Source organism: Hyla sarda, chromosome 12, assembly GCF_029499605.1.
Source record: "Hyla sarda isolate aHylSar1 chromosome 12, aHylSar1.hap1, whole genome shotgun sequence".
Lineage (NCBI taxonomy): Eukaryota > Metazoa > Chordata > Amphibia > Anura > Hylidae > Hyla > Hyla sarda.
Genome location: NC_079200.1, coordinates 23,595,983 through 23,606,805, shown reverse-complemented (window position 1 = coordinate 23,606,805; position 10,823 = coordinate 23,595,983). Strand labels below are relative to the sequence as shown.

The following is a 10,823-nucleotide window of genomic DNA, read 5'->3' as shown; positions in this document are numbered from 1 at the left end:
TTGCACCCCGCTGATACCACAAGTACCGACATTCTTCTAGGAACAATTCTACATGTATGGCTGCTTAACCAGAAAGAACATCTCTACAGAAGACTGAAGCTACTGGGGAAGTAATGTGAGACCTGCACTTTGTACTGCCTCCCAACCTGCTTTCCCGGTCTCCTGAAGAGAATATCTGTCTGTTAAAGCAGCGATATTGAAGCTCTTCAGGGGGACTTTAAAAAAAATACCATTACAAGTCAATTAAGATGCTGGAAAGATTTTATTGAATCAAAAAAGGAGAACGGCCTAATATCACATTCCTCTCGAAGAATTTTGCAGCAGAGTTGCTGAAATATCCCACAAACCGACACCACTCTCTTCTATCTTCAAATTGTTTCCTCTTTTTAGTTCACCTTTTCTTCAACCTCCTCCACCCTGGAGGATACAACCTTCCCATTCACGACTTCTTCCACAATGGTCTTCACCTTTCTGGTTTTTGTTGGGTCTAAAAGAGAATTCAGATAATATACATGAGTCAGGGGTGGGCTAAGAGTTGTATGTACCCCCTGACAACAATGTTCACGGACCCCTAATTAACTACTGTATAGAAGTGAAAGGAGAGAAGATAGCACTGGAGTCCATCCACCATGCAAGTGACCATATGGATTGCCAGTGCAGAATTAAATACAAATGTACACGTGAAAGCCTGTAGTGATGTTCATGTGTTTGATCACTACACCGCACCTCCATGTGATCTACATGTGCACATTTGCATTTGGTTCTGGACTGGCAATCCCAATGGTACGTTTAACCTCTACTGTAGTTATAGCATGCCGGATGTGGCTACTGAGTATCATTTATGTCACATATCTATTGTCATTTTTGAAAATCCTGCACTTCAACCTCTCACAACTCATGTTGCTGTACATGAGCCCTTGGGCACTGCCATAATACCCAAATACCCGAGAAGGAGATGTAATGTCACAGCCAAGCCCCAAGTGGTGTCACGCTACGCCACTCCATTCATGTCTATGGGATGGCCATCACGCCCTCTGCCATAGACATGAATGGAGGGGCGTGGCGTCAGTAGGGGGCGTGGCTGTCCCCGTTCCGGAGGCAGCACCTGACACAGAATGCCTGGGCCTGCACCGAGATCGCGGGAATCCCCAGCAGTGGGATCCCTGCAATCATACATCTTATTTAGAAAATTAAAGGGGTATTTCGGCTTTATACATTTTATCCCCTATCCAAAGAATAGGGGATAAAATGTATAAAGCCGAAATACCCCTTTAATTTTCTCAATTTTTTAAAGGTTTCCCTCTGGGGTAGATTAGTCATTTGAGCATTTTATTTTGAGAATTACCTTTCTTGGAGTCCACAGAAGATGTTTGTGATTTGGAAACCTGGCTCGATGAAACCTGGGACACTTGGGTTGTAGATGATGAAGATCTGCTTGATGAAGACTGGGAGAATTGACTGTGCGATAAGAAGAGAGATGATTAAAATATTTTTGTCTGTGTTTTTGAAGGAATATGAAATGTTTTTTTTTTTTCTGGTAAATAATTCTAGTTGCTAGATCGCTTGTACCTACCCTAGTTCTCCTTCCAGCAGACGGCGGTAGGTTTCAATTTCAAGTTCCAGTCTTGTCTTGATATCGAGGAGTTCTCGGTATTCCTGGCTCTGTCTCTCTGTGTCTGAGCGGATCTGGATCAACTGTTCCTCATTTCCGCTAATGGTAAACTGGAGCTGTTGAAGCTGGGCTCCAAATCTCCCTTCGGTTTCAGCCAGAGTGTCTTCAAGGGATTTTTTCTAAAATTAATTAAAGAGAAGCGAAAAACATCAGCTGTATAACCCATAAATTCATTGGTAAATTTTATTTTTTATATGAAATGAAGAAATGATTGGATTGCACTCACCAAGGTCGTGGTTTCTTATCCTTTATTCATAAAGCATAAAAGGCAGAGATGCGGTGTCAAGCAGCTAAACTGGCGAGGACGTCGGGAGCCTCCGCCTGGAGGCTCCCGGCATCCTCGCCAGTTTACCTGCTTGACACCGCATCTCTGCCTTTTATTCTTTATGAATAAAGGATAAGAAACCACGACCTTGGTGAGTGCCATCCAATCATTTCATATTTGAAGTTGCACTCTTGCTCTGCCGATTGAGCACCACCTACAGTCGAAGCTATTCACCTGCTTAGCTTTTGAGCTGTCCCGGACTATCAGCAGTGCTGGTCTATATGTCACTATATTGCTTTAAATTTTATTTTTTATTTACTTCATTGAACAGCCTAGATATTAACACATTAGACACTTGGTCAAGACCAGTATATGGAGGGTTATAATTCAATTGCCCTTTGGGGCAATCCAAAAATACCCTTTCTTCCCATATACTAGATATATGGATGGATAGATAGATAGATAGATATGAGATAGATGGATAGATGGATAGATATGAGATAGATAAATAGATAGATAGATATGAGATAGATGCAAAGATAGATATTGACACATTCACAAAGATATGTAGACACAGTGAAACCTCTTTAAGATGACCATCCATTATTGCATTGAAAAATCATCATCAAGATTGGTTTGCTATTCCAATTACTACATATATATATATATATATATATAGAGAGAGAGAGAGAGAGAGAGAGAGAGAGAGAGAGAGAGAGAGAGAGAGAGAGAGAGAGAGAGAGAGAGAGAGAGAGAGAGTCTTCTGGAGAAGTTTCACTTACTTTTCTAGATGTTATTAATTGATTAAATATTTTGTATCTCTATACTGAATGTATCGACTTACCATTGCCAATTGTGACTGGAGTTCGATTTCCAAACTTTGGAGGCTACGTCTGAGGTCAGAAATTTCTGTCTTGCTTGTCTGCACCTGTTCCACACCGACTGAAATCTCCTTCTTCAGTTCACCGCTCTGGAATGGTCCAGATTATTTTATATTAGTTTCTTGTAAAACGCCAGTTTTATGTCACCAATATCACTGCAGGGAGCAACCTTACCTTCTGGTTGAACCATGCCTCGGCATCCTTCCGATTCTTTTCAGCCAATACTTCATAGTTTTCTCTCATGTCATTCAGAAGCTTAGTGAGATCCACACCTGGAGCAGCATCCATTTCTACATTGACTTGGCCGGCAGCACTGCTCTTTGCAACTTGAAGTTCCTGAGAAGTTCATTGAGATACAGGAAATAGTGTTAATGCATTAAACACATGTAATGTATCCCTGTCCTGGCAAATCTGGATACTAGTATTATATTCGTATTGTAATATTTATGCCAAATGAAGGTACTGCCTACCTCCTCATGGTTCTTCTTCAGGTAGGCCAGTTCTTCAGTCAGGCTCTCAAGCTGAATCTCCAGGTCTCCTCTGGCCAGGGTCAACTCATCCAAGACTCTACGGAGTCCATTGATGTCAGCCTCCACACTCTGGCGAAGAGCCAGCTCATTCTCATACCTTGAAAAAAACAAATAAGAAGTTAAATCTTTGTTATATAAGAAAATGAAGCACATAACGAACAATGATGAAAAGTAAGTATCTCGGTAGATATATTCAGTAAACACAATTACACTTCCCATCAATTTAACAGTATATTGTTGGAGGTAGAAGTTCTGCCATCTTGTCCTTACACCAATGGGAGGCTTTTTCAATAGAATGTGGGAACAAATGGCACGTTGGAGCCAAAGGAAGGTTACACTTCCTATATATGTAGTGGTTAAAGAGGTATTCTGCCCCCAGACATCTTATCTCATATCCAAAGGACGTTTAGAGCGTTGGGTGCAGCGCCGGAGCCCTGGAGGCTTGTGATGTCAAGGCCGTGCCCCTCTCGTGACATCACGGTCACGCCCCCTCAATGCAAGTCTATGGGAGGGGGCGTGGCGGCACGAGCCTCCGCCCTGCTTCGCCAGTCCTCAGGCATGGAGCGAAGTTCACTCCCTGCACTAGATGTCTGGTGTTCTGCAGCCGAGATCGCTGGGGTCCCGCCATCCTTTGGATAGGGGATAAGATGTCTAGGGGCGGAGTACCCCTTTAATCCAGTGCATTGTCCCGGCTGACATCTTTCCCTTCCTGGCAATCTGTTACTATATACCTTGTGATGTATAGTAATAGATGCTACTGGCCCTTCTTTTTACTTGGAGTTTACAACCCATGAGAGGGGATCTAACATTGTCACCCATTGTCCATGCCTTTTGATAAGCAATGACTTGGAGCTATTTAAGTTAATAAATGATTCATTATGGTGTCTTAAAGACTCTTTAACAATACAGGTTATCTGTATATGTCATAGATTAGACTTAATTTGATACTTACTTCAGTCTGAAGTCATCAGCAGCCAGTCTTGCATTGTCAATTTGGAGGACAATACGGGAGTTATCAATGGTGGCAGCCAAAATCTAGAAAAAACAAACAAAAAACAATAGAATATACATTAAGTTTGCTATAGGATTGCAGGTGAACAGTGTAAGGTACATGTATATAGTCAATGAAATCCCATAGACTTTTATTTGGTCATATCATATGGCTTTAGGGTGGGGTTTTTTTTTTCAATGGCAGAATGATAGTATAGACCTGCTATTAAACATATTGTATTAGGCAGACTATAATGCAGAATAAAGTAGGTAAAACCACATAATATCCATAACCAGTAATGTTCTAGAACATGTAAGATGTTTCTGGACATATCTCCAAAAACTATACAAACAAACGTACCTTGCTTCTCAAGTCGTTGATGATGTCATAGTACTTGCTATAGTCTTTGGCACCTCCACTGACTCCAACACCAACTTGCTTTTCGTACCATTCACGGATCTTCAGTTCCAGCTCAGTATTGGCAGCCTCTAGTGCTCTCACTTTATCCAAGTAGGAAGCCAGACGGTCATTGAGATTTTGCATGGTCTGCTTTTCGCTTATATTGAAAGAACCAGAGGCTGCTCCATCACCAAAGCCACCAGAAGAGAAGCCTCCACCTGAAGCAAAGCCACCTCCAGAACCATAGCCGAAGCCAGAACTGGAACCGAAGCCAGCACCAGAACCGAAGCCACTACCAGAACCGAAGCCACCACCAGATCCAACAGCAGAGCTCAAGGAGAATGCTGCACCGGATCCACCACCAAAGTTTCCTCCATAGCTGCCGCCAAAGCCACCAGATGAGCTTGAAACTTGATAGGATGAGGCAGAGCTTGCACGTTGATAGGCCATGGTGGTTTTATTGCTGCTGGAGTTAACCAGAGCAATTGGTATGGAATAAGAAGTGTGGGTAGAGGCTGTGGTCTTCACTCTCTATTTATACAGCTTGTCAGGGGTGTTTCACGGGGGGACAACCTTTCAGAGAAAAAAAAAATAGCATGGTCAACACCTGTTTTACACCTCCCCTGGTGGATTCAGACCATTCTTTTAGAATGTATGGAGCCCTAAGGCTGTTTGTTATATGTTGGCTAGAAACTGGGAGAGGCAAATTCCTCTTTACTTCAGAAGGTAATACAATCGCTCTCTCATCTTGCCCCCGGCTTCATTATACCACATGTACAAGCTGTCAGCTTCAAGCTATTTCGGCTCTTTAGTTTGGAGGGCACCCCAATAAATCTTTAAGATGTCTTTCTTAAAAATGCAAGCACATCTTCTTTTCACACAAATTTAACTAAAAGCCTGTTTATTGCACGTAGTTTAGTGTAGAAAAGGAAAGTTACTTAGGCAATGTGCATTATACTCTTCGCGAAGCAGCACTTTTGAGAGTGTAGTAGAGTTAGGCTGCATGCACACCATGTTTTTGCAATATAGTTCCCGTATCAGGTTTTTGATGAAAAACGGATTCCACAAAACCTGACCAAACTGTATCATAATGTGTGTACAAATTTTAACCCATATACGGTTGAAAATTGATGTCCGGTTGCATCCGTTTATTAAGAAAAAAACGTATACGTATACTCCATTTTGAATAAAGTTTCACTTGTTTGATTGAAATTCTGAGAAAAAAAATCGGTGCAAAGTCAAAAACCGTATTGTGAAAACCGGATGGGGCCATACGCACATACAGTTCTGTACGGTTCCCATTGACTCCCATGTTAAAAAAAAAAACGTATACGGTTTAATACAGTTTTTCACCCAGACCAAAAAACGTGGTGGACTACGGTTTTGGGTACGAGTAAATAAAAATGGACAAAACCATATAAGTCGTAAAACGGACTAAGGCTGCATTCACATTGCGTTTTTACATTACAGCTGCCGGATCCAGATGGTGGAGGGGCAAACTGGGCTCTCTCGTACCACAGCCGGACCAGCGCTGAACTTCATTTACTTTAATGAGCGGGCCGGAGTCAAACGGTGACTCCAGTCGGCTCATTTAGACCCGTATGCGGTTTCCTGACCGGACCTAAAACTGTAGTATACTATGGTTTTAGGTCCGGTCACAAAACCGGATACAGGTCAAAAATGAGCCGACCGAAGTCACCGTTTGACTCCGGTCCGCTCATTAAAGTAAATGGAGTTCAGTGCTGGTCCGGCTGGGGTACGGGAGAGCCCGGTTTGCCCCTCCCCCAGCCGGATCCGGCAATCGTAATGTAAAAACGCGATGTGAATGCAGCGGATGATGCGTTTGACATACGGTTTGCAATGTTAAGTCAATGCATACGGTTTTCTAAACGGTTCCATACAGTTTTTAATTTAAAACCGTATACGGGAACTGAATAGCAAAAATGTGGTGTGCATGTACCCTTAAAGAGGTTGTCCCAACTAGAAAAGTCATCATCTATCCACAGGGTCCCAGCAGTTAGACCCTTTGGGATCCCAAAATGGTAACTGGAGTCTTCTATGAGAATGGAGTTGCTGGTTGCATGCGTGCATTGCCCTTCAATTCTGTACTGCCGGAAGTACAGCCAAGTACAACAGGTCCCCGTTCTTGAGATCGTGGGGGGTCCCAGCAGTCAGGCTCCCTACAATCGGATAGTTATCCCCTCTAGTGGATAGGGAATTGCATTTAAAATTGGGACAACCCCTTTAAAGCGCAATTGTCATGGAAATGATACCCCCCAGACTAATAACATGACAGTATAGATGTATAGATGATGAGACGTGTAATGCCGCTGTACTTTTGGCTGCTGTTTATCACTCTTTATCAGCAGGAAAATAGTTTTATCGTGCGGTCAGCAATAATCGGATAGGCGTGGCTGGGGATCGCAATGCCCCACCTCCGCCACGCCTATCCCCTGTAAGTGAGCGCTGGACCACTGTGTGATTGACACACAGGTCCCCCCCCCCCCCCCCCCGAAGTCCATGATGTGCGGGCCGGCGTGACTCCACTGAGCCTATACATATAATGTGCACCTTTATGTTATATGAAATACAGTGCCCGTACTCCTCTTCTGTCTTCTCATGGTGCCGGAGACGCGCTGCTTCTGCTTTCACTATAGGCACAGAGCTCGCTCCCTGCCTCTAGCACTGCGCAGGCGGCAGACAACGGGAGTGAGCTCTCTGCCTCTAGCACTGCGCAGGCAGCAGACAACGGGAGCGAGCTCTCTGCCTCTAGCACTGCGCAGGCGCACTGCGCAGGCGGCAGACAACGGGAGCGAGCTCTCTGCCTCTAGCACTGCGCAGGCGCACTGAGCTGGCGGCAGACAACGGGAGCGAGCTCTCTGCCTGTAGTGAAAGCAGAAGCAGCGCGTCTCCGGCACCATCAGAAGACAGAAGAGGAGTACGGGCACTGTATTTCATATAACATAAAGGTGCACAATATATGTATAGGCTCACTGAGCCTATACATATATTGTGCACCTTTATGTTATATGAAATACAGTGCCCGTACTCCTCTTCTGTCTTCTCATGGTGCCGGAGACGCGCTGCTTCTGCTTTCACTACAGGCAGAGAGCTCGCTCCCGTTGTCTGCCGCCAGCTCCACTGGAGTCACGCCGGCCCGCACATCATGGACATCGGGGGGGTGGGGACCTGTGTGTCAATCACACAGTGGTCCAGCGCTCACTTACAGGGGATAGGCGTGGCGGAGGTGGGGCATTGCGATCCCCAGCCACGCCTATCCGATTATTGCTGACCGCACGATAAAACTATTTTCTGCTGATAAAGAGTGATAAACAGCAGCCAAAAGTACAGCTGCATTACACGTCTCATCATCTATACTGTCATGTTATTAGTCTGGGGGGTATCATTTCCATGACACTTGCGCTTTAACATGATGGATGGGTATAATTTATTATGGGCCATATTTGGTGGGAGTATGCACTCAGTTCTTGTCTCTAGTGGGACTCACGATCTGAATCCCTCATTTCAACCCTCCAACATTTAGGGAACAATATCATAAGAAGCCAAATAAACAAAATATTTTTGAAGAGTAGAGAGAACCCAGAGTCACAGGGAAACCCAAATAAACATGAAAGCTCCATGATGGATTTGATATCCTGGCCTCAGTACAGTTCTGCCTGTTGTGCCAACCCTTATAAAGTGGATTACAATATGGCAGCCCTATGAATACAGATATATTTGATCTAATATTCATAAAATATTTTGTTTCATGCCAGGGTAGGAATTTGTGTGAAAATCCACAGAGGTCGATAGTGTTAGCACGTAGGGGCAGAGATAGGGAGGTGAACAGCATGGACATGACCACCAGGATAGCCCCGCGTAGCAGCTGCCATGGGACCTGACACGTAATAGAGGCGCAGTAAAATTAGTGGTGACATTGAATGATGGACAATTAAATGCTGACCTAATTTAAGTTTTACTTTTCGGCCACATGTTTACCCCTGCTGTGTGCAATATTGCATCAGGGTTATCCTTTGCATCCTGCCTATGATGTGATGTTATTTTATTAGACTTTAAAGGGATTCTCAAGTGGAAAATAACATTTCAAATCAACTGGTGCAAGAAAGTTAAACAGATTTAGAAATTACTTCTATTAAAAATTCTTAAAGGGGGTACTCCGCTGCTCAGCGTTTGGAACAAACTGTTCCAAACGCTGGAGCTGGTGCTGGGAGTTTGTGATGTTATAGCCCCGCCCCCTCAATGCAAGTCTATGGGAGGGGTCGTGACAGCTGTGTATTATCCCTGTACTGTGACATCACTGTGTATTATCCCTGTACTGTGACATCACTGTGTATTATCCCTGTCTGTGACATCACTGTGTATTATCCCTGTCTGTGACATCACTGTGTATTATCCCTGTACTGTGACATCACTGTGTGTATTATCCCTGTACTGTGACACCACTGTGTGTATTATCCCTGTACTGTGACATCACTGTGTATTATCCCTGTACTGTGACATCACTGTGTATATTATCCCTGTACTGTGACATCACTGTGTGTATTATCCCTGTACTGTGACATCACTGTGTGTATTATCCCTGTACTGTGACATCACTGTGTATTATCCCTGTACTGTGACATCACTGTGTGTATTATCCCTGAACTGTGACATCACTGTGTATATTATCCCTGTACTGTGACATCACTGTGTATATTATCCCTGTAATGTGACATCACTGTATATTATCCCTGTACTGTGACATCACTGTGTATTATCCCTGTACTGTGACATCACTGTGTGTATTATCCCTGTACTGTGACATCACTGATTGTATTATCCCTGTACTGTGATATCACTGTGTGTATTATCCCTGTACTGTGACATCACTGTGTATTATCCCTGTACTGTGACATCACTGTGTATTATCCCTGTACTGTGACATCACTGTGTGTATTATACCTGTACTGTGACATCACTGTGTTTTATCCCTGTACTGTGACATCACTGTGTGTATTATACCTGTACTGTGACATCACTGTGTGTATTATCCCTGTACTGTGACATCACTGTGTATTATCCCTGTACTGTGATATCACTGTGTGTAATATCCCTGTACTGTGATATCACTGTGTATTATCCCTGTACTGTGACATCACTGTGTATATTATCCCTGTACTGTGACATCACTGTGTATATTATCCCTGTACTGTGACATCACTGTGTATTATCCCTGTACTGTGACATCACTGTGTGTATTACCCCTGTATTGTGACATCACTGTGTATTATCCCTGTACTGTGACATCACTGCGTGTATTAGCCGTGTACTGTGACATCACTGTGTATATTATCCCCGTACTGTGACATCACTGTGTGTACTATGCCTGTACTGTGACATCACTGCGTGTATTATCCCTGTACTGTGACATCACTGTGCATTATCCCTGTACTGTGACATCACTGTGTATTATCCCTGTACTGTGACATCACTGTGTATTATCCCTGTACTGTGACATCACTGTGTATTATCCCTGTACTGTGTCATCACTGTGTATTATCCCTGTACTGTGACATCACTGTGTATTATCCTTGTACTGTGACATCACCATGTGTATTATCCCTGTACTGTGACATCACTGTGTGTATTATCCCTGTACTGTGACATCACCGTGTATATTCTCCCTGTACTGTGACATCACTGTGTGTATTATCTCTGTACTGTGACTTCACTGTGTATATTATCCCTGTACTTTGACATCACTGTGTAATAACCCTGTATTGTGACATCACTGTGTGTATTATCCCTGTACTGTGACATCACTGTGTGTTCTTCCTGTACTGTGACATCACTGTGTGTATTATCCTGTACTGTGACATCACTGTGTGTATTATCCCTGTACTGTGACATCACTGTGTATTATCCCTGTACTGTGACATCACTGTGTATTATCCCTGTACTGTGACATCACTGTGTATTATCCCTGTACTGTGACATCACTGTGTGTATTATCCTGTACTGTGACATCACTGTGTGTATTATCTCCGTACTGTGACATCACTGTGTATTATCCCTGTACTGTGAC

The 10,823-nt window shown here is 43.5% G+C and overlaps 1 protein-coding gene across 4 annotated transcripts in view; it reads right to left on the bottom strand.

The window, feature by feature from the left end:
- Positions 1–256: 256 nt before the first annotated feature.
- The window catches only part of LOC130296877 (keratin, type I cytoskeletal 47 kDa-like), a 30,633-nt gene continuing 20,066 nt past the window's right edge, over positions 257–10,823 (bottom strand). For 3 of the 4 annotated variants that reach the window (XM_056548879.1, XM_056548880.1, XM_056548881.1), the window contains 8 exons: positions 4,700–5,311; positions 4,301–4,383; positions 3,289–3,445; positions 2,993–3,154; positions 2,782–2,907; positions 1,574–1,791; positions 1,346–1,458; positions 257–487 (listed from right to left, as the gene is read on the bottom strand). In XM_056548879.1, the coding sequence (XP_056404854.1) occupies positions 387–487; positions 1,346–1,458; positions 1,574–1,791; positions 2,782–2,907; positions 2,993–3,154; positions 3,289–3,445; positions 4,301–4,383; positions 4,700–5,188 (1,449 nt within the window). In that variant the 5' untranslated portion in view covers positions 5,189–5,311 and the 3' untranslated portion in view covers positions 257–386. The remainder of the gene's footprint in view (positions 488–1,345; positions 1,459–1,573; positions 1,792–2,781; positions 2,908–2,992; positions 3,155–3,288; positions 3,446–4,300; positions 4,384–4,699; positions 5,312–10,823) is intronic. The other variant, XM_056548882.1, reaches the window with a different exon arrangement.